Source organism: Gaeumannomyces tritici, assembly GCF_000145635.1.
Source record: "Gaeumannomyces tritici R3-111a-1 unplaced genomic scaffold supercont2.2, whole genome shotgun sequence".
NCBI classification, from domain to species: Eukaryota; Fungi; Ascomycota; class Sordariomycetes; order Magnaporthales; family Magnaporthaceae; genus Gaeumannomyces; species Gaeumannomyces tritici.
Window position 1 is genome coordinate 2,445,643 of NW_008804546.1, and position 20,541 is coordinate 2,466,183.

At 58.4% G+C, this 20,541-nt stretch overlaps 9 protein-coding genes across 9 annotated transcripts; 4 read left to right on the forward strand and 5 right to left on the reverse strand.

Annotated features, from left to right (window-relative positions):
• Positions 1 to 450: 450 nt before the first annotated feature.
• Positions 451 to 2,241, forward strand: GGTG_03338 (hypothetical protein; the record flags this gene model as incomplete). The annotated part of the gene is made up of 6 exons (XM_009221117.1): positions 451 to 633; positions 754 to 972; positions 1,047 to 1,252; positions 1,347 to 1,435; positions 1,542 to 1,727; positions 1,829 to 2,241. The coding sequence occupies exons 1-6, from the start codon at positions 538 to 540 to the stop codon at positions 2,239 to 2,241; spliced, it is 1,209 nt and encodes a 402-aa protein (XP_009219381.1). The 5' UTR covers positions 451 to 537.
• Positions 2,242 to 2,583: 342 nt separating this feature from the next.
• GGTG_03339 (hypothetical protein) lies at positions 2,584 to 3,198 on the reverse strand (the record flags this gene model as incomplete). The annotated part of the gene is made up of 2 exons (XM_009221118.1): positions 2,584 to 2,798; positions 2,883 to 3,198. 2 exons carry the CDS (start codon positions 3,196 to 3,198, stop codon positions 2,584 to 2,586), a joined length of 531 nt encoding a protein of 176 aa, XP_009219382.1.
• Positions 3,199 to 4,649: 1,451 nt separating this feature from the next.
• Positions 4,650 to 4,958, reverse strand: GGTG_03340 (hypothetical protein; the record flags this gene model as incomplete). The annotated part of the gene is made up of 1 exon (XM_009221119.1): positions 4,650 to 4,958. The coding sequence occupies one exon, from the start codon at positions 4,956 to 4,958 to the stop codon at positions 4,728 to 4,730; it is 231 nt and encodes a 76-aa protein (XP_009219383.1). The 3' UTR covers positions 4,650 to 4,727.
• Positions 4,959 to 5,078: 120 nt separating this feature from the next.
• Positions 5,079 to 6,616, reverse strand: GGTG_03341 (hypothetical protein). Its single transcript, XM_009221120.1, has 2 exons — positions 6,376 to 6,616; positions 5,079 to 6,275 (listed from the first exon to the last, which is right to left on the reverse strand). The coding sequence occupies exons 1-2, from the start codon at positions 6,493 to 6,495 to the stop codon at positions 5,415 to 5,417; spliced, it is 981 nt and encodes a 326-aa protein (XP_009219384.1). The 5' UTR covers positions 6,496 to 6,616; the 3' UTR covers positions 5,079 to 5,414.
• Positions 6,617 to 7,878: 1,262 nt separating this feature from the next.
• On the forward strand, positions 7,879 to 10,065 carry GGTG_03342 (hypothetical protein). The gene is made up of 3 exons (XM_009221121.1): positions 7,879 to 8,122; positions 8,207 to 9,291; positions 9,436 to 10,065. The coding sequence occupies exons 1-3, from the start codon at positions 8,048 to 8,050 to the stop codon at positions 9,611 to 9,613; spliced, it is 1,338 nt and encodes a 445-aa protein (XP_009219385.1). The 5' UTR covers positions 7,879 to 8,047; the 3' UTR covers positions 9,614 to 10,065.
• An 829-nt stretch (positions 10,066 to 10,894) lies between these two features.
• GGTG_03343 (hypothetical protein) lies at positions 10,895 to 12,161 on the forward strand. Its single transcript, XM_009221122.1, has one exon. The coding sequence runs from the start codon at positions 11,089 to 11,091 to the stop codon at positions 12,067 to 12,069; it is 981 nt and encodes a 326-aa protein (XP_009219386.1). The 5' UTR covers positions 10,895 to 11,088; the 3' UTR covers positions 12,070 to 12,161.
• Positions 12,162 to 12,283: 122 nt separating this feature from the next.
• On the reverse strand, positions 12,284 to 12,787 carry GGTG_03344 (hypothetical protein). Its single transcript, XM_009221123.1, has 2 exons — positions 12,664 to 12,787; positions 12,284 to 12,585 (listed from the first exon to the last, which is right to left on the reverse strand). Exons 1-2 carry the CDS (start codon positions 12,672 to 12,674, stop codon positions 12,393 to 12,395), a joined length of 204 nt encoding a protein of 67 aa, XP_009219387.1. The 5' UTR covers positions 12,675 to 12,787; the 3' UTR covers positions 12,284 to 12,392.
• Positions 12,788 to 13,933: 1,146 nt separating this feature from the next.
• Positions 13,934 to 15,604, reverse strand: GGTG_03345 (hypothetical protein; the record flags this gene model as incomplete). Its single annotated transcript, XM_009221124.1, has 6 exons — positions 13,934 to 14,366; positions 14,453 to 14,548; positions 14,625 to 14,742; positions 14,822 to 14,962; positions 15,063 to 15,294; positions 15,413 to 15,604. 6 exons carry the CDS (start codon positions 15,602 to 15,604, stop codon positions 13,988 to 13,990), a joined length of 1,158 nt encoding a protein of 385 aa, XP_009219388.1. The 3' UTR covers positions 13,934 to 13,987.
• A 3,192-nt stretch (positions 15,605 to 18,796) lies between these two features.
• GGTG_03346 (hypothetical protein) lies at positions 18,797 to 20,536 on the forward strand (the record flags this gene model as incomplete). The annotated part of the gene is made up of 5 exons (XM_009221125.1): positions 18,797 to 19,075; positions 19,284 to 19,446; positions 19,532 to 19,618; positions 19,720 to 19,901; positions 20,005 to 20,536. The coding sequence occupies exons 1-5, from the start codon at positions 18,876 to 18,878 to the stop codon at positions 20,534 to 20,536; spliced, it is 1,164 nt and encodes a 387-aa protein (XP_009219389.1). The 5' UTR covers positions 18,797 to 18,875.
• Positions 20,537 to 20,541: the final 5 nt, after the last annotated feature.

Consider the following 20,541-nt stretch of genomic DNA (forward strand, 5'->3'; position numbering starts at 1 on the left):
CCAGGCCTAGTGGCCGCGGTGACTATGTGCCGATCCCGCCCCAGGCGCCGCGCTTGAAGGTTGTGGCCGCTGCTTTCGGCGCCACCCCCCAAAGTCTAGCAGTAGCTAGGGCTGACGGCGGAGGTTTGTCTTGCTGGTTCTCCCACGACGGCAGGCGAAGCGATCTGGATCGACACAGCAAGTTCCAGGGGCGGTTTTATTTCCGCGCGCCTCGTCAGGCAGGCCCGTCAAAACTCTCGGCCTTCGGGCCTTTTGCCAACTAAATACCTCGGATTGTTCCCCCTCTACAAAAGCCATTCGTCGTGACGAGCCCTGATGCCTGTTTTCGTCGTCAGCAGTAGCCGCCCGGTGTGACTTCTTACTCTCTCGTTTCTCGTTTCAAGAGACGCCCATTAGAGCCTCTGGCTTTTTTTTCTGTCCACTCGGAATTACCCTTTCTGGTGACGACAACGCCATTTCCGCAATAGGACGGAAGGAGGGAGGAATACTCGACGGCGGGAGATAGAGAGAGAGGTATCATCAAAGGCGTGCGACGCCATGGCGAACTCATCCCTCCCCAACGACGAATACTGGAACTCGACGCTCTGGCGAGGCCCAGAAATAACCGAGACTATCTCGCTGTCAGGTATCAACGTACGTTTTGCGACGACTGCGGCCCCTGAATCGCCCAAAACAACGGCGTGGTTGAGGCAGTCAGTACTGTAAATCCGGCGCCAAATCACTAAACACGACAGGGAACATGCCAACTTCTAGATAACGACATGGACAATATTTGGGGCCGCATTTGTGGCAGTTGGTCTCAGACTCTTTTCCCGGCTTGTCATGAGAAGGGAGCGGCTCTCCGTCTCGGACTGTTGGATGCTGCTAGGCCTCGCTTCAGCGCTCGGCTCCCTGGTTCTCAACACCATTGCTGCCGGTATCTTGTACACAGGCAGCGGTCCCGACGATCAGGAGTCGCTATTACTACTCAAGGTACGCGTATGGCCGGACGGAGACGATGGTGCTGTGCGCGACGGGAAAGCACTAACATGAGGGGGTGGGAAAAGATACAATTCGCCAACAATTACCTTTACGATCCCGGGTTGTACTATTCAAAGTTCTCCCTTTTGTCCTTCTATCTCTCGCTCATCCCCAAGACAAGCACGCGGACGCGGTGGGCGCTGAACGCCATCGTCATCATCACGGTCTGCGGCTTCGTCTTTGCTGTTCTCGCCGATACGTTTTGGTGCGGCCCCGACCCCGGCAAGAACATGTAAGATCTCGCGTCATATTCACCGGGACCATGTCCCTTTTCCCCCAGAGTTTCTCTCCAAACATCTTGTCTGACCGGCTCACCCATTCGACAGGGAGCAGCAGCCCGGACAATGCTCCGTCCTGACATCGTCGGACCTCTTCTACACCGTCTGGGGGGTGCACTTTACTAGCGAGGTCCTGAGTAAGACTAGTCTTTCTGCGCTGACATGAGAAGAGCAAATGACGGGCGACCGCGGCTCTTGTGATGGACGGACCAGGAGCTAATCCCACCCGCCGCTGTCCGCCAGTCTTCCTCTTCCCGTTCCCAGTGATCACGCGCATAAAGCTCGAGGCCAGGGCCAGGGTCGCCCTCTGCGGGCTGTTCGGTCTGGGCCTGCTCACGCTGGGCATGAGCATCGGGCGTGTCGCCGTCTTCGCGCGTCTCATGAGAGCGACCAGCGCTGCCGAAGGCGGGGATATCAACAGGATCTTGTGTGAGCTTTTTTTCTTCTTTTTCTTATTTGCTTCCAGCCCGATCCCAAAGCTGCGGTGCGATTTGTGCTGACACGGAACTCTAAAAAAAATAAAAATAAAGTCGTCCTGTACCCGGCCGAGCTCTGCACGTCGCTCATCGTGATCGGCCTCTCGGCCTGCCGCCCGTTGCTCACGCGCGTCGCGTGCTCCATGCGCCGCGCCTGGGCGCCCTTCGCCCGGGCCCGGCCGCCGCCGGCCGCCTCGGGCAGCTCGGGCAGCTCGGCGCCGCAGATTGCGACCATCGGGTCCGGCGGCGCGGCCAAGGCCAGGCACGGCGACTCGCAGTGGCTGGCCGAGACGCGCCTCGAGGAGGGCGACTGCTGCGGCGAGGAGGGCCGGGGTGCACCGCCGGCCGAGGGGTTCTTTGGGGCAGACTCCTCGGGGCGCAGCGCGACTGACTACGGCTCGACGAGTATGCTCGTCATGGACCCCATTTTGATGGAGGACCTCGGGCGCCAGCCGAAGCCAGCATAGTCGCGGTTGGAAGGGTGTTATTTCACAGGTTGTAGTGCATTGCTTTGATTGCTGTCTGGTCATTCCGTAGCGTTCCTGAAATCTACCATGTATTCCCAGTTTCATGTTCTGTATGGCAGCGTGCCTGTAAATGAAATGTCTTGTCTTGTTTGGACAAAATGCGCCACCAAGTAGTTCCGTGAGCCCTGTGCCGAAGAAAGTGAAAAGAAGAAGGACGCCTTGTCATGATGGAGGCTCTGCGTCTCCAAGCCAGTCCCAAATGCATGTCGTGTGAGAAAAACAAGTAGGGCTCCTGGCGACTACGCTGGAGAATGCATAACTAAACAATTAAGGAAAACAGCTTCACATGGCGTACGCAACAAAGGCGGCAGCGACACCACCCATGGCGGCGAGGGCGGGGGCGTCCGTCCTCCTGGGCGCGAGAGCGGCACTGCGAGAGTTGGTGACGCCAGCCGTGCTCAGGGCCGACGCAACGATGCTGGACGCCGACGAGACCTCGGCCGGGTTGGGGTTGTTGTTGAGCTTGTCGCAGACCTGGGGAGCATCCGAGACGAGTTCTATCGGGGTGGGGAGAGAACAGGGTCAGTAACTGGGTATTATTCACTTTTGGGTGTAGCAACAACGTGAGGATTTTGACATACTGGCTTGCTGGTCAGAATTGCAGTTGCTGGCGACGCAGCTGATGAGGCTGATGTTGTTCGTCAGGGAGCCGGCGTTGGCGCACAGGCACTTGAGGTCGGCGGCGTCGCAGTTTGCCTGCTTGGCGGCGCCCGACAGGCACTTGATGCCGCACGACGGCAGACCTTGGACCAGCGCGACAAGGTTGGAGGTGGACCTGGTCGCCGGGGCGGTCGTTGTACGGGATGGCAGAACCGAGGTCGGGAGTGTTGGGGTGGTCTGCGTCTGCGCGGCGGCGACGGCGGCAAAGGCCGCGAGGACAAGAGTTTGGAACTGCATTTTATTCTCGGTTTGTTTTCCTTGGTCCCGTTTCGCTGGTTGTGGCCCCAACGAAATCTGATTTCGGTGTTTGACTCGGTACGCTTGATGAAGAAACGGTTCGGACGAAATACGAAGGTAGTGAGCTACCAAGCAGCCGGTGCGGGAGGAAACTCGAGTAGGGGGCTTTTTTTTTGAAGTTTGTGTCGTCAACGACCGGATGTGGAACAAAGGGAGATAGAGGGAGGAATAGTTGTGGAAAGAAGACGCCGTCTAAAAGGACGGCGAGGGATGTAAATAAAAAGAAAAAGTTGGCGAAAGAAAGCAGGCCAAGTAGCGCCAGCAACAGCCGACAAGCAGGAATACGAACATCAAACCTGGGTGCCTGGGCGCGTCCTGGCGGATGAGGTTGGGATGATGTCAAACCACACAGCCCCAGAATGCGTGCGTGGACAGCCAAGTGCCTGTGGGCCTGCCAAGGACGCTGCTGGCACAGTGAAGAGCTCTGCCGGCCTTGGAGGGTTGCTTTGCCCCTGTCCAAGCTCGCGGGTTTGCAGGGGGGTTGGCGTCTCTGCCGACGTGAATTGTCAACGAACGGAATTGTCAAAGAACGAGGCCCAGTGGCATGCATTTTTTACCATCGTTGCTGTTACCTGTACTTCTTGCTGGTGTGAAAATCAAGCCTCGCGGGGGGCTGTGTTTGCCCATACTGTGTCTATGCTATTTTTGATACCTCTTTACGAAGCCGGCAGTCGGTACCTGACCCATGCTCCACTCCAAACTGGGCAGTGGCAACGCGCGCACCATTTGTGTCGGTGATAAAGAGGCGGCAGCAAGGATCAGCAAACACAAACATGGAATGATGCTGACTGCGGCTCCATGTCCAAGGTACCTCCTGCTAGTGCCCTGCATCCGACGCTTCGGACCGGACGGCCGTTTGGGCCTCTGCCAATGAGGTCCGTGGCTTTTGCCGCGATGCCGGCTGCGGGGCTGCAAAAGGGCAAAAACTCACAAAAACTCACAACCAGCACGTCGGCACGTGTTTGAACAAAAACCATGACCGCCCGCAGGCACGGTAAGATGATGGAATTCCAGACCACAAAGCAATGCGTCATTCAACATGTCTGAGCCGCGTGGCGATGCGGCCAATGTTTCGGCCGATGAGCGATCGGCGCCCGGCCTTGGCTGCATGTTTGGACCAAATCACGCCGGGACCATGACATCGACTATTCTGGGGAAGCATCTGCTAGCGAGTATCTTATTATTATTAATAACCCATTACCCAGTTCATCCCAACTATTATGGCCCCGGCCGTCGGTGCCCAGCGGCGCGCGCGTCCGAGCGTGTATCCAACAGGCCTCCCCTCGTGGCTCGTGGTCGATTGATGTCCCTTCCATGATGCCCACAACCCCCGACTAGTCGACGTCCGATCCAATGCCATCGTCGAGTCCGCCGCCGAGGACGCGCGCCGCTGCCTCGTCAGCCGCAAGCCCAACCCGTTAGGTACACAATATCATCACATGGAAACCATCCCCTCTCCCGCCATGCTCCTACGCCGGCCGCACAGTCTCGGTGCTCGTGGCGCTAGTGTTGCTCTTGACGCTGCCGGCGTCTCCCCCCGACCCGTGGCTGTCGCTGCTCGCGCAACTTTCCGATGACGAGTCGCTTCCGTAGCCCTGCCACAGGTCTCCGTGGTGCTGGTATTGGCCTTGGCTGTACCCTCCCCGTCCTGAGTTCTCGCCGTTGCTTCCGTGGTGCCCGCCGCGGGTGCCTGAGCCCATCGGGTCCGGGCCGTGCATTCTGGAGGATTCAGTCGACGGCCCCCTCTCGCTCATGGCCGGCGAGTATGCTCTAGATGGTGCGGCTTGGTAGCTGTTGTAGCTGAGGGCACTTGATCAGAGCAGTCGTGTATCTTTTCGTATCATTTCGGTGGGGGGTCTATCTGCAGTATGCTCTCGTTCGTGGCTCAGGCTGCTGATGATGTTTATCCTTCGTCTAGGCAGATCTATGTGCTCTCCTCTTAACATATTTATACCGGTCCAGTAATAAAAACAACGCCATTCCGTAACTGCCGACGCTGTCCACCGTAGCGCCACCACATGCCCATGGTCGCACCCGAGCCACCAAGCATGCTTAACCCTCATGGCCAGCCGTGGACGTGGCACCGAAAGCATAATGTAACTTCATGCTATGCCAATCGGGAAGCGCGGCGCAACATGGCATCCTGCGCCGGAGCTTTACGCGCCACGTGGGATTCCAAATTGGCACAAAGCCTCCAAAGGACCAGTCCGTACCCATTTGTCCGCCTCCTCACGCGAGGAGACTCCCACCAACCCCAACATACCGATGGCGTTGGTGCTCAGCCCCTCCCACACGGCTCGCCTCCTCGGTATCACGGCCATCCAGTGCTCCGTCATGACCAGGTTGTGCGGGCAGCTCGTGCCCGGCCCGTCCCACCGAAAGCTCGATGAGGCTTCCGCCCGGCCGAGCAGCTCGCCGTACACCTTGGCCAGCGACTCCCCGGTGACGGGTGCCGATGCCCCGTCCTCTCCCTCCTCCACCTTGCGCATCAGCGGCTCGCGGAAGTACATGAACGGCACCGACGGCCGGCCCCCGCCGCCGCCGCCGCTGCCCTCCTCGTGGTCCAGAAAGGTCGTGAACCCCTCCGGGCGGCGGGTCAGCTGGACGTGCCTGTGCAACCTGCTGTTGCCCGAGGGCTCGCCGCAGTTGTAAAACACAAAGTGGCTGGTCCGCATGGCGCGCAGCGCCGCCCAGGCGGCCGCTAGGTCCGGGGCCTCGAGCGGGTCGTGCTGGCGCTTGAAGCCGTCCCGCGTCATGAGCAGCAGCATCGGGCGCGTGAAGCAGAACTTGTTGGCGATGAGGCGGTGGGTCGCGCCCACGTCGCAGATCTCGAACCCCACAGCGCTGATGTCGCTGCCGGGTTCGAAGAGCGGATGCTGCTGCTGCTGCTGCTTGCCCGCATCCCCTCCTGCCTTTGTGGTTGCCTGCTCCTCTCCTTGCCCGTGGCTATCACTGCCGTTGGGTGCGCCGTATGTGAATGGCTTTTTGTTCAGGCTGGGTGCCACGAAGAAGAGGAACTGTGAGAAGGGGGGAAAATGGTTAGGTACGTCGAGCTATCTGAAAGGTAGATATGCTGCCACGTGGCCAAGCTCTCTCTAGTACAGGAACGCGACCTACATGGAAGCCATCTTGAGAGAACGGGACGACCTCGCGGTTGTCGTAAAGGACGACACCGCTCTCGACGAGGTCATCGAATCTTTGGAGGATCTCGTTTTCGTCGACATCTATTGAGTCCATCTTGGAGGTGTGGTACCAAATGCAGAGCGATGTTTTTGTTTGGCTGTTTTCTTCTTTTTCTTGGACCCCACGTGTTGAATCTGGAATGACGAGCTTGACGGAAGCGGGTTACCTTTCCTCGTTGGCGGCGTTTGACAGGTGCCGGGACTTGCTCGGTGGGGAGATGGTTGGTTGTGTGGGGGCGTGTGAATGTGGGGGTCCCCTGGGGCTCCTACAAGCATCCATGTTGTCCTCTCGTACGCCCATTACCTCGCACCAAGTTGTACCGGATCCTAATCTCCACGCGACACTTCGAACAGACTTCAGGCAGTTTATTCCGAATCAAAATACCACCTTGAGCGTACTGTTTTACTGTGCCCATTTAGGTAGGTCAAGTTAGTATCTTGGACTGCCCGACCACCTCTGACCCCTTTTCCCCGACGCAAGAGGCTTCCATGGCGAGGGGCGTGTGGAGGGAATGATGCAGCCCAGGTCCCTTCCTCCGCGCTCGACTGTCAGTCCATGGGCGGAAAGCGGAAAGCAGACGCGGAATTCACAAGCATTATTGCGTCATCCATTACACTTGCCAACACTCTTGGAAAAGGCATAAATGTTGACCAGGGTAGCAGCGTTCGCTCAGTGGCGTAGCACGACGTTGATTAAAACCCGTTCTACGCAAGCACAGGGCCTAGGCTAAACATCTGTACACAGGACCAGGCGATCACGGAGCTGTGGCCAAAATTACCTACGGACGGGAGTAAAGTACCTGATTGAGAAGTTTCATCCAATTCACCATAGCCATCTTTCCATTAGCGCGAGTCCACTGATCGGGCCAGGTTAAAATAGGAGTTCATTTGATGATGGCCTTTCCACTGGTCAGGAAAGCGGAGAACGGCAAGCCCATTTGATTAAAGAATCATTGCCAAAAGACGGGTGTTAATGGGTTCCTTTGGATTATCATTCCGATAGTCCATTTTGGAGGCTACCCTGAGCACTGTAGCAGTGAAGCAAGCCCCAATTTGGCCTGCGTGTAAACAAAGTCACTCGGAAAAGGTCAAACGGTTTAACCAGCATTATCCGATATAATAACCCAAATGCTTATCATCCAACCTCTAACACGTTATTCCACGTGCGCCCGACAAGATGCGGGAGCTGGCAACCGTCTGGCAATTTACCTCGGGTGAGGCTCTCAACTCGGCCCGGGCCCGAATCCCTGTCGGCGGGGGGCTGCAGCGCGCGGATCATGACCCGACTCTGGCATATTTCGGCCGCGCTGGCCTGGCCGCTTCCGCATTGATCGCCGGCCAAGGGGTCCACAGTTCCACTCAGGATGCACCACCACGTGAGATCGCGACATCGGCCGGGGGCAAACGCAATAGACTCAGGCCCCGCAATGCGAAGAATCTGGCTGTAAGCCTTCACCGAGGGGGGCACGGGGGGCATTCTGGCGTCCCGGTGATAAGGAGAGCACCTCGCGCCCGGCCACCACGGCCGCTCGCCGTTGCCTTGGAGTCACCACTGCAGACCAGAGCAGATTTGTGCTGCGGACCACGCGCACGCAACCGCCGACACCATGTCCTTCTTTAGGAGCGTCCTCGCCCAGATGATCATCTGTGGCTGTATTGCCTTGCTGGGTCCCGGTCTCTGGGTACGTCGGCCCCTGATTCCTGGCCCGTTTGCTGAGCCAGTACGGCTTTTCTGGGCAAGCCGGCTAATGCGCATGTGCCCTTAGAATGCCAATAACTCGCTGGGCGCCGGCGGGGCGCTGGAGCCGTACCTGGTAAACGCGGCCAACTCCATCGTGTTCGCGCTCATGGGCTTCTTCGCCATCCTGTCGCCGGTGCTGGTCAACTTGATCGGGCTCAAGCAGACGCTGATAGTAGGAACGATCGGGTGGGCACCATATTCTGCCACGTTGTACGTCAACAACCGCTTCGGGATCGAGTGGCCCGTGATCCTCGGCGCCGCCATCGACGGCGTCAGCGCCGGCTTCTACTGGGCGGCCGAGGGCGCCATCATCCTGTCATACCCGGAGCACGCGAGGCGGGGCCGCTACCTGGCGCTCTGGCTCGCCTTCAAGAACGGCGGCCAGATGATAGGCGGCGCCATCAACCTGGGCCTCAACGCCGCCACCGCCGTGGCCGGCAAGGTGTCGTGGGTCACGCTCCTGGTCTTTGTGTGCCTGCAGTCGCTGGCCCTGCCCATCGCGTTTTCGCTCTCGCCGCCGCACAGGACGGTGCGGTCGGACGGTACCACCATCGTCGTCGACGCCCGCACCTCGGCGGCCGAGCAGCTGCGGCGCATCTGGCGCACCGTCTCGACGCGCCAGGTCGGCCTGATGCTGCCCATCTTCTTCTCGTGCTGGTTCTACTGGGGCTACGCCTCCACCTTCCTGACGCTGTACTTCACCGTGCGCGCCCGCGCCCTGGCCTCCTTCCTCTCCGCCATCACGGGCACCCTAGCCTGCGTTATTTTTGGCTACTTCCTCGACTCACCCAGGCTGTCGGTGCGGACCCGGATCCGGTGGGGGTTCTTCATCTCGTGCGTGCCCTTCACCCTGATATGGGTCTGGGTCATGGTGGTGCAGCACGAGTACACCGAAAAGCACCCGGGCGCGCTCGACTGGCTGAGCCCCGGGTTCGGGCGGGGGTTCGGCATCTACATCATGCTCAACACGCTAGGCAACGTGGTACAAAACTATTTATACTTCCTGGTCGGTACCATCGGCGAGGGCACGTCGGAAATGAGCAGGCTCACGGGCCTTCTCAGGGGCGTCGAAAGCTGGGGGCAATGCGCCTCGTTTGGCATCAGTAGCAGGTACGCCCGCATCCCGTCTCGGCCGTCGTGCAAAGGATCTTTTCCCCTGCCGCGCCCCGCCTGTCGCCTCCTCGGCTACCGGCACCATGACGTTGGAGGAGCGTTTTGACAGTAGCGAGCGTGCTAACGGCTTTTGTAAAACAGCAAGTTCAATCTTTTCCACACCACCATCATCAACGTGGTATTCTGGACCGTTAGCTTGGTCCCGGCCTTTTACGCCATCTGGGAGGTGCAGGACCGGAAGCGGGCGGGGTCCGAGTCGGAGCTGGAGCCGCGGCCTGCAGAGCCCGCTGCAGTAGACGAGAAGGTTGAGAAGGCATAATGTCGCAATATTGGCTCGAGCATGCCGTTTTCATGGGGCTACTCGGAGGGATAGACGGATGGGCGGGCCAATGGCGCGGGATGGCGTGGCAAATGCAACAGCCTCTTGGGCGTGGTGGTGGTGGTGGTGGCTCGCGCTTTGGACGGGGTCGATATCAGATGGTTGAAATGCAAGGGAGCAAAATGCAAGGGAGCAGCAGCAATCAAACTGCAACCACGACGGGCGTAGTGACCGACAGCTCGGGACCGGGATAGGTCTCTGCGCGGACGGGTAATCAGCCCTTTCTAAAAATAGGACACTGTCTCCCTTCCATGGAACCAAGGTGTGGACGCAAGCGTCCGTCCGGGAGGAGGGAGAAGTCGTGAAAAGGCCGCCAGACTGGTCTGGGCTGGCGTGACACGCGTGGCTGCCCGGAAGCTGGCTCGCCTAACCGCAACGCTTTGGGACTGCCAATATTTCCCGTCGCTTGCATCTGATAGGCTTTTAGCTTGTGGGGCGGGCTGCGAGGCCATGTCACCCCTCCCTTGCCGTGCGTGGGTGCGCATTGGACGGATTCGATTGAATTTCCATTCCAGACTTCGGACCAGGGCCCCAAAAGCCACGCTCGCGGAGCAGCCGCAAAAGCCAGGGAGACCCCCGTTTGCCGACTTTGCAGACGGCGACATGGGACGACGCTATTGCTTCGAGAGGCGTCCAATTGTCATGCGTGGTGTTGCTTCTGGTCGGCTGGTCGGACCACCCTCGTCGACTGCCCGTCGCCGGTGCGTTGTGTCCCACGGGGAGTTAAAGGGGTTGCCGACGTGGTAATATTGCTTTTGCTAGCGGCACTTGGGCTGTGCACCCACGTTGCCCCATCCCTCCCTCTCGCCTCGTCCCTCCCTCGCTCGCCTGCCCGGTGCCGACCTAGGCAATATCACAGATGGGGATGGATACGTAGGGATCCGTGGTGGTTCGGCGGATGTCACTGCATAGGTGGGGCGGAGGGAATGTTGAGGCAATGGCCGGGCGTCGACTGGACGCCCACTGCTTTGGGCTGGGATCCTTTGGTGGGCAGCAACGTGAATGAGTGTCCATGCATCAAGTCAATTTAGTCAATTTGGTGGCGGATGCCGTTGCTCTCCTGCTGGACCCGTCTAGCGTGACCGCCGCGACAGGGGGCCCACACAAGGGGCTGCAAGGCACGCTATGGGGCCCGCACCGTCGCATTGGGACGCCCATGACCCAGGAAATTTCTCCCGTCTTGCGCTCGCAATCACAACCCCGTCCGACCTCCAGGCGAGTCCCCAGCTGGCGGGAAAGCAAGGATTGGTCAACATGTGCCCGCGCATTTTATTTAACGTCGATGCTCTCGCGCCGCTGAGCCTCCTGGACATGTCCAGCAGGCTTCGAGTCACACCCTGACGACACCATCAAGTCCCCTTCCCAGGCCTCAGGTTCTCCTCGCCGTCGCGTCTCACACCCCCCTCGCCGCAACCATGATCGCCCGCGCTTTCTTGGCTGCCCTCCTCCTCGGAGCAGGCTGCGACGCCGCGCCTGGCCTCAGGGTCCGGGGCGCCGGCGAGCCCGCCATCCAGCCAAAGCCCCTCCACATAGCCGAGGAGAGCGAGATCGCGCCGTTCAAGGAGGCCACGGACCCGCTGCCGCCCCCGACCCCGATCCCCTTCACCCGCGAGGTCTTTCCCATCGCAAACTTTACGAGCCTGCCGCCGTACGAGGGCGCCATCGCCGCGTCGAGGAGAAGGGCCAGGGCGGCTGGTGGGGAGGAGGAGGAGGAGGAGGACGAGTCGCTCCTGCCCCGCGACATCAACGGCGCCGACGACCGCAAGCTCTACACGGGCCCCGCCGAGCTCCCCTACTCGGCCATGGGCCGGTTGCTGTCGCGCAACGGCTTCGTGTGCAGCGCCACCCTGGTCGGGCCCCGCCACGTGGCCAGCGCGCGCCACTGCTACCAGGCGGGCGTGGGCCTGCGCTTCCAGCCCCTCTACGACCGCGGCGAGCGGCTCGACGGCGCCTTCGTCACGGCCGCCATCAGCAAGAAGGGCGAGGTGGCGCAGATGTGTGACCACAAGGACGACTGGGTCGTCTTCGTCATCGACCAGCGCCTGGGCCAGCAGTACGGCTGGCTCGGCTTCCGCACCCTCAACTCGGACATCGCCGGCAAGTCGTCGTGGTGGAACTTTGGCTACCCCACCGACCTCGGCTCCGGCGAGCGCCCTTACTACCAGGGGCCCTTCGCCGCGGACCTGCTGCCCACCCTGCAGTGCCAGAACGGCGGGCCCCTCACCTCGGACATGGACGCCGCCAGCGGCCAGTCGGGCGGCCCGCTTTGGGTCAACCAGCCCGACGGCGCCTACATGGTCGGCATGCACTCAGCCTCCCAGCCGGGCTTCTCCGTCGCAGCCCACGGGAGCGAGTGGTTCGACGCCCTGTCCTATGCCAGAGCCAACTACCCCTAGGGAGGTGGGGCAGGACTAGCGCCAAAAACTTGTTCTTTGGAGACTTTAGTTTTGATAGAAATACAAAATTACTCCCTCATGCTAGCTACCGGTAAACTCGTGTTTGTTATCATGTCATCTGGCACCCGGTCGCCTGCTCAAATCGACCGATCTAGTCACTAGTTACATAAACCTAGACACTCGCGATAAGGTTGGGAGGCACGCGTAAAAAAAAAAAGCCTCTATTCAGCTCAAGGAAAACAAAAGCATCTGCTATCTAACTTGGCTCGCCTATTGTACAAATTCCTGCTGATTTACCAGCATGTCCTTACTTCCGTTGCTCCCTAGCGGTTGGCCGTCGAGTGACTACGACTGGGCACGGGCAGGTGGTGCGAAGCGTCGACCACGGGCATCTCCCCGAGCGTCGACGCCGTGGCGGTCGAGTCAAACGACCGGCGGTTGTCGTGTGAGCGGTTGTTCATGACGCGGCGCTCGGCCTTTTTGGCCGGCGAGAGGTGAGAGAGAGAGTAGCGGGTGCTGTAGTCGAGGGGGTGCTCGCTCGCGTTAGAAGCCGGGCTGGTCCGTCAAGGGATGGCCTGTAGGGCAGAGACGTACTTGGGAGACATTTTGGGAAGTGAGTGGTTCTTTTTCTGTGCCTTGACGGGGGGTGTGTGGCTGCGTTGTTTGGTTGATTCTGTGTCTTGGAGTGGATGTGGTGATGATTGTGGTTCTGTTTGTTTGCTCTGAATTAACGGAACAAGCTGGGGAGTCTGGATGTGGAGGACCGTTGACTCTTATAGACGACAGAGCAGCTTCCGCCTCTTCAGAAGGGATCCTCAGAGAACAGCTCTGATCTTTGTCGCCCCAGACCCCATCGTAGACGAGCACCATGTCAGATGAGCTTGGTTGATGGTTGATCGTCAGACACAGCCTCCGACATGTTATTGCCTCCCATCTCCAACGGCAGACATTTGACGATATTGCTCGAGTGTTTTCGCCCTCCCGAATTGCTGCTATGACGTAAGAAGGGCTCGGCTACCCTTCGCTCCTGCGCCCTGTGACGATGGCCGACCTGGCCACCATGATTAGCCGAAGGGCCCTATAGCTGGCTTAGCCACTCCCATCGTTCGCTTAATTAGCTCGACCAATGGCATCAAGCAGAGCCGCACCCTCCACGGCTTCGATCTGCGGACCCTGATGTCGACTGGAGTGTGCATTTGAAGACCATGCATGCCTACATAGATAGATAAGGGCCCTTCCTGCATCGGGGGCGGAGGGCTGATGATCTGTTGGTCTGGGGAGCATGTGCTATTGCTGGTGTGATAGGAGAAGATCGTCTGTCCCGTGCGCAAACCCATATTCGCATGATGGCTGACTTTCCAGGTGGCAATGACGTAGTTTTGGGGCTCCCTAAAGGGTCTGCCACGGGGATGATGGTTGGGTGAGATTCCATGCGAGTGGTAGAATGAGGCTATCACCTTGGGGAGCTGTTGCTGCCAGACCACTGGAATAGCGTTCATCCATGGCGACATTCTCAAGATGCTAGAGAAGGATTGGTAGACAAGGGGCTGGGGACCTAACACAGGCCAGGAGTACCTTTCATTAATATGACAATGTTAGGAAGCCTCCGGCTCGGCCTAGGTAAGGGTAAACAGGAGAAGCTCCCAGGAACGGCGAGGGCTAGGTTGGGCTTCACGGCAACTGTTGTGTTTGCAGGCATCGAATCCTCGTAAAGCGTTCATTAAAAGACCAAGGTAAACTAGGAGAGCACCGTCCAGTCATTAGCTGATTGTCCTCCGTTTGCTTTTAATTGTCACGGAATAGTCCCAGCCACACCGTCAGATCCCCCAAGCATCCCAAATTCAAGATATCATGACCAAAAATCGCTAGGATCAAACATTACTGCGACGAGATATAAATGTACAAGCATCAAACCAAATCAAGCTACAGATATCTCAGTAGTCTTCATTATCCCGCTGTGCTTCTTGCTGTCGGCCTCCTTCAAGGTCTGGTCCGACGTGACGCAGGCGTTCTGCCGCAGTATCATCTCCTCGCTGCCCGAGTCCCCGGGGATCCCGGTCTTGGTGCCCCCGGCGCCGCCCCGGGCGCGCGGGGAGAGCTCAAGGTCGTCGAACTCGGGGCGGCCGGCGACCGAGTCCTGGTTGATGTAGCCGGTCCGCCGGCGGTTGGAGAAGCCCGACCCGCCGGGGTAGCTCGAGTTGGCGTAGGGCTTGGCCGTGTTGAGCTTGAGGGCCCTGCCAAACAGGGGCTTGAGCGGCGGGATGCAGGCTGCAACTATGCCCGTGTCGAGTTGGAGCCTGGGTGTTGGGGACGGTTGTTAGCTATGCTTGCGGTCGCTGATGGTGACCGCTGGGGTCTTTGTGGGAGTTCTGTTCAAACTTACGCGGCCCAGAACTGCACGCCGTGGTAGAAGGCGGCGTCCTTGTCTCCCCCGTGATGGATCTGATACCACGTCTTGGGAATGCCCATGAAAACAGCACTGTTGCAGTCGGGTGTTAGAGCATGAGAAATAGGAGATATGAGTGCGATCAATCAGGAATGGGGTTGGCGCGTACATCCAGCCAAGACTAAAGACGACGGCGAGATAGATCTTTGTGATCTTCTTCATCTGTAACATCCAGATAACCGTGATTGGCAATGTTGCGAAGGCAATATCGGTGGTGATGTTGATTCCTGTAGACCAGAGAAATCGTTAGCGCAGGCTTTACCACCTTCTGGTAAGGCTCCAGTGGCTAGTGCAGTATAAGCCTACCGGTATGTGCGATACCAAACGCAATAAAGAGCTTGATGTCATAGCACTTGGGATTGATGGACTTGTCCCAATAGCCGCGAACCGGGTCGCAGAAGAAGATGATGGTGCCACAGGCCAGGATCCAGCTTGCGGCAGTGATACCTGAGATTTTGCGACGAAAAACGGTTAGGAACAGAAGTCCATGAAGAGGGACAAAGGGCAGGCGCCAAGACGGCATGCCGCGCGAGCTGGAACGACGTACCGAGGAAGACATAGACCACCAGGCTGTACGACCGCGTGCGGATCAGTTTCAGGAGCGACAGGCCGATGGACACCTTCATCAGGGCCAAGCCGGTCGTGTTGGGCACCAGCGAGGTGAAGAAGCTCTGCTTGGCGAACTGGACCTTCTGCTGATTGTTGATGAACTCCCAGTGCTTGCCGAGCCCCTGCGGCACCTGGAGGCAGTGGAGGATGAAGCCGCCGACGGCGCACGACTGGCGAGGGGGGGAGCGGGCAAACATGCATGCGTTAGCGCATCGCTCATAGGATGGGGAGAGAGATTCGACCAAGAGGGTGCATGGCGACCTGGAAAAGGCTGTGAGTGTGTCGTACCGTGCAGGCCAACATGACCCAGTCGTCCCATCCCACTAACTTGACAATCCTTATTCTCGTGTAGAGACGCAACGAGGTGGCGAGGATGGCCATGAAGGTGAAGGTGCCCATGACGCCGATGAGCCACTCGGTGTTGCTCTCGGCAGCGCGGGCCGGGTTCAACGGCGGCGCCGCCCCGACCGAAGAGTTCATGGTTCCGGGATTCACTTTTTTTTGCTTGACGGCCGCGACCGGCGGGTTGGAGGCGAGTCTTCGTTGCTGCTGTCTTGTAAGCCAGCGAGAGGCTTAGATGTCTTGGTGGCCGTGGCGGGACGCACGGGTCCTCGAGATGATTGGCCGAGCGGACAGGGAGGACATTCACCCCAAGGGGACGGGAGGGCAAAGGCGTGAGCCAGGGAAGCGAGAGGGCGGGTAGATATAAAAACAGCACGCTCCTGGGAGGGCGCGTATCCGCAAGGCTGCTTCTCGTCTGTGGGGAAGAGCTTGGGGTGTTATATGGTGCGTGTGTGTGAGTGGGCAAGGGGGGGCATGGCAAGGCAGGGGGAAAAAGGAAAAGGGAAAAAGAAAGAAAGAGGAGGGCGGAAAAGTCTCGAGCAGGAGGGCATGGCAGGACGAGCACCTTGGCGATCGAGCTAAGCTAGCCGCCGCGGGGTGCATGCTGAAAAAGCCGACGTCTAGTGACCGCCACAGCTCGTCAGGTTGCCAATGTCTGGCCTTGGGATCCATGGGACGGGACAGCGTTGGGGAGTACTGGAGGCTTCCCTCATGCAGAATCCAACGGGGACAATGGACCAAGCAGGTCTTAGGTATGGTAGCCCATCTAGACGACCGTTGGTACCAAAGGCCATGGCCTAACCGATGGGCTTACCGACGAACACCTGCCAAATCCGCGTCGAGGGGAGAGTTGCATTTCGCGGCCGGCCACCGCCCAGGCACGGAACGGGACAGGGGCGATGGCATAATCTCGTTTGAGCTGGTAGCGGGCGCTGTTAGTGTGCATTGCCAGGCGCGCTCATCTAACACGCCTGGCAGCGTGGCTGCTGTATTTGTGGATCTGCACTCGAGGCGTGCCAAGAAGGGCGTTTTCTATCAAGCAGCGCACGTCCCCCACCTAGCTCATATTTTCTTTCTTTCTTTTTCTTTTTTCTTTTCATCCCGTTGCTTTTCCTTTTCTCACTCGTTGCTTTATTCCTTTCGTTACATTTATTTATTTGCCGAACCGTCCTGCAATGCAGCTGGCATGGGCCGTAAACCAAAAACTGCATCTTAGCCAAACCACACCATTGGTGGGATTTTCGGCAACGTTTTCGTGCTGCGTCTCAGAATACCACTCACACACACCCCAAAACGGCAGCCTGTCATCCTACCCTCGCAGGGCCTGGCTGGCGGCACACGGGGCCGTTAGCCGAGCAGGCCGAAGAGCAGCGTCCAAGGTGGGCCCCCTTCATTCTGGCACGATCCGTGGAGAAGGCGGGGGAGGGGGAGGGAGGGGCTTGCCGAGCCGAAATGGTTTGATTGCACTTTCCCTGCACAAGCGTGTGGCTTTCAAACTTAACACCGATAGCCGTTATAGTTAAATTATGCTAGCTAAAATGGTGTTGTGTAATAGGTTAAACCACCAGGTGGTGCCTGGCGGGTGCCGAAGTGGTATTATTCTACGAAATAAAGAGAAAAGGGAGAGAATTGGGTCCTTATCCTTGGAGGACGCGGGGTAGTTCCTATATACACAAATCCTAACCCAAAGGGGCACCCCTTGGGTTACGTAATCCGTACCTAATACGGATTTATAATATAGCCTTTTCCTCCCCCGTTTTTTTCCCTCGGTAAAACGTTCGGGGTGGTTCCTATATATATAAGTCCTAACGCAAGGGGGCACTCCTTGGGTCACGTGATCCGTGCCCAGCACGAATCCATAACAACTAGGGAAAGGTTGTTTGTATGCAGCCGTCCTTGGGCCAAATTACCGAGCAGCCACTCGCTTTTTTTATCCATTGTGCTCTGTTAGCAGGCCATATAAATTTCCAAGCCCTGGTAATATCTAGGGACAAGTTAACCCCTAGGTCCAAAGATATTCTGCTGTTGGGAGTAGGCACCAGGTAAATAAGGCGGCGTCTAGCGCCCTAAAATAGAAACACTCCGCTGCATTTTATCCCATTACGACATGGTATGCCTTTGCTAAAGTCCACATTAATTTTGGATAATCCCCGCTTCTCGTGCCAAATCCGGCCTCTCCTCCGGCGAGCCCAGCGACATGTCCTTGGCCTTCAGGCTAGATAATACCCTGGCGGAGGCGCGCCAGCAAGCAGCCAATCCAACCCCTTAGATCTCTCTTTGGCCGCATCGCGCCAAGCCGAGTCCTTTCCCTTTTCCCGTTATACCCCAGGTGCCCTTGCCCAGCGTCGCTTTTAGAAGCCTGCCCAGCAGAACCGCAGGTCCTGGGCACACAAATTACCTTATGAAACAACAAGTTTCGTGGAGCTCCATGAGACCTTCATTTGATGCTCGCAGCCTTTTCTGCCAATATGCACAAGAGACTGGGCAGGAGTCGGGACGCAGTGCCGACGACCTATCCTGGCTGGCAGTCGGGTGAAACGACTGGCTGAGCCAGATGCAATCCCACAAATGCCCAAATCTGCGGTTGACTAATATCGCCTCTGTTGAACAATATCGACAATGCCAGGGGCAGGACCGCTACAGGCTTGGCTGCATCGGCCAGGAGGGGAGGGGGCCTCGGCGTCAGTCAGTTATACAGGTCCTAGGAATGACAAACCTTAGTGCGGTGGATGCAATATACATTTTTTTTCCCCTTAGAACCACTGTACTAAAGTTTGTAATCCCTGGGACCTGTGCCATCTGCGAGGGAAAGAAAAAGGAAAAACCCACCTCCCAACAAGGGGGGTCAAAACTGGAAATTACAAGGGTGGCGAAGAGGGGGTCACGTGCTGGCATAAAGTCACTGCCATTATTAAAGTTCGTAAAAAAATGGAGAGAAATCGAGAGAAGCTTTTAAAGGACGAGAAATTCTTAAAGTTTTGTGATATCCCCCCAAGGTACCACGACCCCTGCGATCTCCAGTTTCAACCCCCCTGTTACTGGGTGGGTTTTTCCTCTTTCTTTCCCTCGCAGATGGTAAGATATAGTCGGATGGCTTGGGAGGGAACAGACGCGGACCACCGGCCACCGCCTTTACTTACTTGGACCGTTCCGTGTGCGCCCTAAAAGGGAGACTTCCTCCGCGCGGCCCCCTCCTCGAGCGCGCGTGTTCCGGTTGCTCATCATCCTCCCTTCCGTCCAGCCAACTTCCTCCTGCAGCCCGCGTGCTCGTGTGACTTGCCTACGCGCGCATATCCCCCCTCCTTTTTCCCACGTGGCGACCTGGTGCTCGGCCGGTCGAAAACAAGGGAGTTGGTTGGGCTCGGACAGTTTTTTTTACGCTTGGGGCTGCTCGCACACATCACACGGGATGCATGCTGCAAACACCATCGTCGGCGCCGTTCTGGTGCTCGGCGGCTCCGTCCTCCGGGCCTCTGCCGCCGCCCCGTCCGCTGTGGACCTGATCAAGGAGCTGAACAGCCAGGCCATCGCCAACCTCGAGCAGGCCAGTAGCGGGGTTGCGGAGAAGAGGGCGTGCGGCATCCACAACACTGCCATTCGCCGGGACTGGTGAGTTCTCCTCTTCCTTTTTCTCTCCGAGCGCTGTCTGAGTCACGGTCGACTGACATGCCCTTCCGCTGGTTCTGTTTTTGTGTGACCTTTCTTCTACACCTCGCCCGTCGCGTCCACCCGTCTTCTTGCTCTCTCATCAGAAGAGGCTGGCCGAGTGAACTGGTACCTTCGCCAATCGTCGTCGATGGCTGCTGACACGTCGCAGGGAAACTCTGTCAAAATGCGAGCGCAAGGACTACATCAGGGCGGTCAAGTGTCTTATGACGAATCCCGCCAAGTCGTCGCCCTCCTTTGCGCCCGGCGCCCGGACGCGCTTCGATGACTTTGTCGCCCTTCACATCAACCAGACACTGACCATCCACGGCACTGTAAGCACCGCCGGGAATTCCCCCGAAAAGGGGCTTGCTCTCTTTTACACGCTCTTTTGTCGGTCGTTGGGCTAACCTTGTCAAGGGAAACTTCCTGACTTGGCACAGATACGTCACATGGACGTACGAGCAGGCCCTTCGAAACGAGTGCGGGTACAAGGGCTACCAGCCGGTGAGTTCATGCCATGTGTTTGCGGTAACAAAGTCAATGGTGTCGGTTGTCTTGGGTTTGTGCTTCATGTGCTAACCGAATATGTCTCCGTCTCCATGTAGTACTGGAACTGGTTCGCACACACCGACGATCCAACCAAGTCACCGGTGTTTGATGGCTCCCCGACCAGCATAGGCGGCGATGGAGACTTCCTGGCGCACAACGGGACGGGAGCCGGAGGAGGCAACATCTGGGTGCCGCCCGGCAAAGGCGGCGGCTGCCTCAAGAGCGGGCCGTTCTCGGAGTAAGTTCCGTGTGGCCCATCGGCATAGGCCATTGTGCTACGCCAATCGTGTCGACCGCTGTTTTGCCTGCTCAGGCTAACAAGACGCGCGCCTCCTCTCCAGCATGAAAATCAACCTGGGTCCCGTTCGGCCCAGCCAGGACGGCATGAAGCCGAGCCCGGCGGGCAGCCTCGGCCACAACCCGCGCTGCATCACGCGCGACCTCAACGCGGTGGCGCTGCAGCGCTGGATGACGTACGAGAACCTGCTCAACATCACCGTCGGCGCGGCCAGCCACTCGGTGGGCGCGTTCCAGGACGAGCTGCAGGGTCGGTTCGGCGACGGGTTCCTGGGCATGCACGCGTCGGGCCACATGGCCATCGGCGGCGAGGCCACGGACCTCTTCTCGTCCATCAACGACCCGTCCTTCTACCTGCACCACGCCATGGTCGACCGCGTCTACTGGCTGTGGCAGGCCCTGCACCCGGACAAGGCCGCCGACATCGACGGCACCACCACCATCTCCAACAACCCGCCCGGCCCCAAGACCGTCAAGTCCGACATTGTCAACATGGGCGTCCTCGCCGACTCCAGACCCATCTCGGACCTGCTCAACACCCTGGGCGACTCTCCCTTTTGCTACATCTACATGTGAGGTGA